Source organism: Nematolebias whitei, chromosome 14 (genome assembly GCF_014905685.2).
Source record: "Nematolebias whitei isolate Nwh7 chromosome 14, NemWhi1, whole genome shotgun sequence".
Classification (NCBI taxonomy): domain Eukaryota; kingdom Metazoa; phylum Chordata; class Actinopteri; order Cyprinodontiformes; family Rivulidae; genus Nematolebias; species Nematolebias whitei.
The window spans coordinates 1620087-1626715 of NC_056511.1; the positions used below are offsets into that span (position 1 = coordinate 1620087).

Here is a 6629-nt window from a genome sequence, read left to right on the forward strand (position 1 = left end):
AGATGTTAGAAAGCCCTCGACAGATGTTAGAAAGCCCTCGACAGATGTTAGAAAGCCCTCGACAGATGTTAGAAAGCCCATATGTGTGTGTAGTTGAACGCACCGCCAAGCTGTGTTTTAGTTTTTGCTCTCCCGACAGACGTCGCTGTTCCAGCATGTACCTGCACTTTCCCAGTTTACACGTATTTGACTACAAATGGTGCTCGCACCCAGTTTACTGCCGAGTGTAAACACCAGAAGAACCAGCAAACATCAACCCTGAACTGATCTGTCTCCATCTTCTTTAATGGGAGTTCAACTCCTTGCTGCTCTAAACCAGTTAAGTTCCTGGAGAACACCAAACCTCTCCTTTTTAACAGAAGCAATGACTAATGTGAAAACATTTAGTTTAAAAGGAGTCCAGATGTGACATCAGTTAAAAACGCTGCACATAACGAGTGGATTAAAACACTCTGAAGTTCAAATGTTCCCCCCCCCCCCCCCCCCCCCGGTTCCTAATCCGTGTCGGGGTGGGGGCTAGAGCTGCCTTTGACTGAAGACCGGGGACAGCCTGAACAGGCCTCCAGTCCATCACAGGGACACACCAAGAGACAACCGTCCACACCCCCGAGACATAAAACTGAGGGCTCCAGTTCTAATCGGTAATGATCAATAATAATTGATCGTATGGTAAATCCTTATAGTTAATTGTTGTGAGTCCTGACACTTGTTGGTGTACAAGCTGTTACTTTGGTCTCACACTTCGTGCCCCGCTGTTTATATGCAGGAGCGTCTTATTGTTTTCATAATTTTAAACATTTCTATTTTATTTTGAAAGACTTCCTGCCACAGAGTAACACTTTCCTTTGACAGAGCTGGGCGCTTGTGGCTCCCAGCCCCGCTCCCCCCCCCCGGGGGGGCAGGTGTTTGTGACAGAGAGAACGCCCTCAGGTAATCAGATGTGCAACGACTCTTGAGCATGGTTTCAAATACACATCTATAACTCCACCCTCTCCGTCATGTGACAAGAAGTCTAACCTGAATGACCAACGAGGTACTCTGGAGGACCCTCCCCCAAGACAGACGTGAAGTCATGTCTTCAGATTGTTCCCGTGTGCTTCGTGCACAGACCTGTTCGCTTGTTCAGCGATAACGGAAAACACCCGGAGGATTTCCTACGATGCAGCTTTCCTGCTAAGAGCTCGGCTGTCGAGGAGGAAACGGCTGCATCGACGTGTCCATGGTCAGGACTGGAGACGCAGCGAGTCTGGTGCATGTTTTAATAGAAGTTTTTCATTTTTCTGTGTACGGTAAATGTGTTTAAAGACCAGTATCTCATTTCAGCTTCAACAGGAGGAGGAGGAGGTGTTCCTCCTCCTCCTCCTCCTCCTGTTTCAGCTTCAACAGGAGGAGGAGGAGGTGTTCCTCCTCCTCCTCCTCCTCCTGTTTCAGCTTCAACAGGAGGAGGAGGAGGTGTTCCTCCTCCTCCTCCTCCTGTGAGCTCTGCTGAGGAGAATCACGTCCAATTTATTTAGAAAGTTCATTTAAAAACAGCTGTTGTGAACAAGTGTTGACCAATAAAATCAATGGTACTAATTTAAAGAATATTCAACACATTCTACCGGAACTATTCGACTACCGGTCACATGAGCTCGATGAGACTCTGGGTAATATTTACCGGTAAATATGTTCAGTTATGTAGGTGTTGTGTCTGGTGATGTTTAGGTCGCTCCGTGTTCATTTGAAGGTTTCATGTTGCAGCTGTGAAGCGCCACCTGCTGGCTGGTTCTTGTACTACAAGGAAGCTGCACAGCTGGAGCCGACTGGGGCACAGATCCCAAGGATGTGCAGTGGATTAGAGTTGCACTCGGGTCCAAAGAATCAGAACCGACCCAGCCATCATCTCCGAACCCGACGCGACGAATTAACAGTAATTACAGGTCGAACACGACCCCCCCATTTTTAATTAAGCTTTGACTGCTTATACCACAACTATCATGAACGGTTGGTGCCGCGTGCGGCTGAGGGGGCAGACGATCCGAGCCGAGGAGTCAAAGTGCATTAACTGCTTCCCCTGCATCCTGCTCCGACACGTCGCCCGTTTGGGTCGACCACGTGCGTCCGCCGAGCGCAGCGGCTGAAGGAACGTCCATTTGGGCCGTGATCTCTGGCAGTCGTCCGTCTGAAGCTTAACTGAACTTTTTCCTCGTTCAACCGGCCGGTCAGCGCGCGGCGGGTGTTGAATGGCAAGCCACGTTGGCATATATTGGATCATCGGCCGCGTGCGTCCCTGACACAATAAAAAGCCCGACCCAGGCGGGACCCCGGGTTACAAATGACAGGTCTACGGTGGATGCTCGCAGCTAATTAACCGGAGCGTCTCATGAACATACGATTCATCTTATATAAGTGCAGCTTAGAGACAGGTGCGTTTTAAAGACAGACAATTACAGTAATACTAGAATTAAAGGACAGTCTTCGTGTCTCTCGGTCCCTCTGGACCAGCTCAGTCTCAGAGGTGGGTGCCCCTGGTTCAACCCGACTCCACCTCACAGAACCGCACAAGGCGAACTGATGCAGAGCTCTGGTTCCTGCTGGCACCTCCAGAACCTGGACTATGAGGACTCACCGGTGTCTCTGGACTCGCGGGGGTCGGCTCTCCGTCTGAAGCGGAGTCCCGGCAGAGACTTGAGCGTGGGGAACTCTTTGCCGTGGTTGTACTCCTCGATCATGGGGGCCAGAGGGGCCCGCGGCTCCTCCAGCTCTTTGCTCCGCCTCTCACCTGTCAATCATCAGACACGTCAAAGACAAGAACATGCCCAGAGGAGACGTCTGACAGACCAGTGTCTCACCTGGTCTGTCCCGCGGCAGGTGGATGTACGGATGTTCAGCGCTCAGGCTTTTGTCCCCGGCGTCCTCCGACGTGTTCTGCGTGTCCTCGGCAGGGACCCGGCGGCTGACCTGCGTCTTCCTCAGCTTGGACTTGTGCTCGTAGTAGGACAGCTCCGCAGCGTCCATGGCGTCGTGGGAGCGGGGCTGAGCCGAGGGACACTGGTTCTGGGCGCCGTCCCAGGCCTCGGAGCGCTGCTTCTCCTCCTGGTACTGGAACAGGTGTTTGATCTGGTGGGCCATGTTCAGGAAGTCCTCCTGGGAGATCTCGCCGCTCTCCAGACGCTTGCTAGCCTGCAGAGATACGAGCGTTCAGAGACATGGGGACAGAAGGGAGGACAAAAAGGATGAGTTCTGTGGACGCACCCTCCTGAGCAGGTCCTTCTTGGAGGCGGAGTTGAGGACTTCAGGAATCTGCAGGTCAGGGTCCACGCTGAGACGATGCTTTGGGGTCCTGGGGGTGCCGGGACGGGTCGGAGTGCCGTACAGTTTGTGTCTCAGAGGACCGGTCTTGGCGCGAGCGTCCTCCAGGAGCTTCAGGCTGGACAGAAAACATTTTAGAGACAGAGCTACAGAACTGAGGTTCTGACAGGAAGTGGACTCACTGTTTGTTCTCCTCCCAGCCGCTCCTCCAGCGCTGAGGCACCTCCTTGGGCTCCTTGACCCCCCCGTCGTGTCCTCGGGGGGAGTCTCTGGACTCGGAGCGGCGGTCCTCTGCTGGCCTCTTCGGCCTCCTGCCTTCTGACTGAGTCTTTTTGAGGGCGAGTCGGTCTCGACCCAGTTTGCCGTGTTGCACGTCATCGACTCGGACCCTCCTGGGCTTCCCGGGTTTGTGGGACGGGGAGCTGCTTCGGGGCCGGCCCTTGGGCGAGCGCCTGTCCTTCCTCTTGGGGGAGGCGGTGGGGGAGCGCGAGCGAGACCGTTTCCTGGCGTGGGTTCGGGCGTTTCCTCCGGTTTTGAAGTCGGCCTTGTCTGCGGAGTCGCCTCGGTCCTGTTTGGCCACGGAGCCGTTCACCAGTCTGGACTTGGCGGTCCTCGGGGGTTCTGGTCCCCGCGGGGCCTCGTCCCGCTCCTTGTCGCTGCAGCGCTTTTTGTCCTTCACCTCGTCCTCTCTGGTCTCCGACGTTTTGTCCTGCAGCCGTTTCTTCAGCCTGGGGTCCTTCTTGGCGTCCTCGGCGGGTCTCTGAGGTTCCGCCTCCACCGGTCTGGGTTTTTGGACACTTCTGTTCAGCAGAGACGGAGACTTGGACTTGTCCTCTAACACTTCTTTCCTGGGGGGCCGGGTTTTGTCCTGCCGGGTGGATTTGTCCAAAGGTTTCCGGTCAGGAGTGACCAGAGGACTCTCTTTTTTTGCAGCTAGGGGACCGGTGCGGTTCAGACGGGGGTCTCTAGTGGAAGGTTTTGGTTCAGTCTGGGGCGGGGGGGGGATCCAGGGCCGGATCACAGGAGCGGTCTGGTTGACGGGCTTGGACAGGGAGCTGGACGCTGCAGGACTAGAGACCGTAGACGGTGGTGGTAATGCAAACCCAGCCTGTAGAAACACAACAAAAACTGTTGGGACGAGTTTAATGTCCATCAGAGGTTCTGGAGCTTCAACACAGCCAAACCAGAACCAGAACAGTCTCCGAGACTCTGACCTGTCCCATCAGTTGGGCTTTGGTCTGCTCCAGCTCCAGCTCGATCTTCTTCTGCTGGAGCTCCAGAAGCTGCTTCTGCTTGGCCAGCAGCTGCTGCCGGATCAGCTGCTCCTGGGTCAGGCTGGACTGGCTGGCGCCGGGGGTCGGTGAGGGGGCACGCACCGGCGCCGGAAGCTGGGCCGCCTGCGGAGAGGGCGGCTCCTCAGCCTGAAGAAAGAAACAAATTTCAAGCCCTGATTAAAGGTCCACCTGAGCCTGGAGTTCTGATCCGACTAGAGGAGGTCCAGAACGGTTCTGTTAGAAAACATCTGCAATAACCCCCCCATCCAAACTTACAGATGTTTACAAACGCCAACAGCCTGACCCTGACTCGTGGTTACTGTTCCTCAGTAGACACCCCGCCCCCCCGGACTCGTTAAGGCTCCCTCATACTTGGGCAGGGCGTGTCCGTGCAAAGCTCCATTTGTACGACCGTGCACGTGTTCTGTGTCACTAGGCTGTCACGATAATGTTGCTGGGCGATTAATCCTCTCAAATTATTGCGATAAACGATAATACGGTTTTAAATTTGACAATAATTAATTCAATTCAGTTTATTAATAAAGCACCAGTTCACAACAAACTTGTCTCAGGGACTTTACAGGAACATTCACATAAAGGACAGTTAGTAAAGTTCTCCAAGAATCCAGCAGACAAGATGAACCTTGGCTTCATCACAGTCTCCCATAATTAGTAATTATTGTCAAATTGAAGAAATGTTTAATTTGTTTTGAGTGCAGAACCTTTTCACAACCACCAGATGGCAGCATAAGACTGAACCGAAGGATGGATAGTGAGGGAGCGAACAGCGTGTCTAAGGAAAATGAGAGGGAGGAGCTTCGACAAGACGGGAGGGTTTTATTTTCCCTGAGGTCGATCTGTTAGCTTAGCTCGTAGCTTAGCTTCTTTTAATGTCCAAAAACACAATTTTGGACGTTAAACCAGATTTTAATGAGAAATGAGAAAGGGAGGGGTCAGTGAAGAACCGGAGTTGAATTTGTCATCGAGTGTCTTCAGTAGAAAGAGAGACAAACGATACAGCTGATAAATGAAAATGAGGTCAATCATTTTAATTTATCATGTGATTAATTGATTGATTTATTGCGACAGGCCTATGTGTCGCACAATAAACTGCCGGCGACAGACTGTTTTGTTTGTGACACCAATGTATTAAATTTCATTTCTTCATCCTTAATCTGGTTTAATTATATTTTGGCCAAAAGGCAAGCGATCTCTTCCTCCTCCGTCGACATCATGACTGAGACGGTGACAAATTAAAGAATTTATCACGAGAGAATTAAACTCAGGTCCAGCGTGGCTGCAGGAGGGTCTGGAGATTTCCTGGGGGGCTGGTCTGATGTGTGGACTGCAGGACCAGCGCTCCCCGTTTTTTATTTTTTAGAACTTTTTATTAACAACTAGGGGTGCATCGATAAATCGGCCCAAATTTCCTTAATTTTGGGAAATCGACCGAAACTTACACGAGAAAATGATTTCACCATTTTTTTTGTTTTAACAACAATTGTCTAAACTTCATTTATATTTCAGAGCACTTCATCAAGGACAGTTCAAACAAGTCTGTACTGTTTATAGGATATTGTTCAAGGGCATGTTTTTCAATAAAACATTAGAAAACTGAAGGTACATTGTGACCTTATGACACCCGACGGTGTCGCTTATAAAACAAAATCAGAATCGACAGGTCAGACTTTGTAAAAATCTGTGATTGGCCAGAAAACTGCAATCGGTGCAGCCCTAACAACATACACGGACACACCGCTGCTCCTGCGCGGCCTCTACTCAGGGCCGCCCGCAGCGCGCTCTTTTTTGCGACCTGTCAATCAACCCAGTAGGAGTGTCAGGAAATGACCTCGGCGACCTCAATTTGTCCCGAAGGTAAACGCCCCTCACCTGTGGAGCTGACCGCAGCCGCTCAGGGTGGAGTCTGAACCCTCTGAGGACGCAGTGTCCACACAGTACGCCCGAGTACATGGGAGCCTTTACTGACCAGCATCAGTAGACCCCCCCCCCCCCAACACTGACTCATTGTTACTGACCAGCATCAGTAGACACCCCCCCCCCCCC

At 52.0% G+C, this 6629-nt stretch overlaps 1 protein-coding gene across 1 annotated transcript in view; it reads right to left on the minus strand.

Annotated features, from left to right (window-relative positions):
- The window catches only part of pcf11 (PCF11 cleavage and polyadenylation factor subunit), a 16009-nt gene that overhangs the window by 6729 nt on the left and 2651 nt on the right, over window positions 1-6629 (minus strand). The window contains exons 4-8 of the mRNA XM_037687744.1: window positions 4506-4712; window positions 3474-4399; window positions 3235-3409; window positions 2832-3162; window positions 2609-2761 (exon numbers count right to left, since the gene is read on the minus strand). Coding sequence (XP_037543672.1) covers window positions 2609-2761; window positions 2832-3162; window positions 3235-3409; window positions 3474-4399; window positions 4506-4712 — 1792 coding nt within the window. The remainder of the gene's footprint in view (window positions 1-2608; window positions 2762-2831; window positions 3163-3234; window positions 3410-3473; window positions 4400-4505; window positions 4713-6629) is intronic.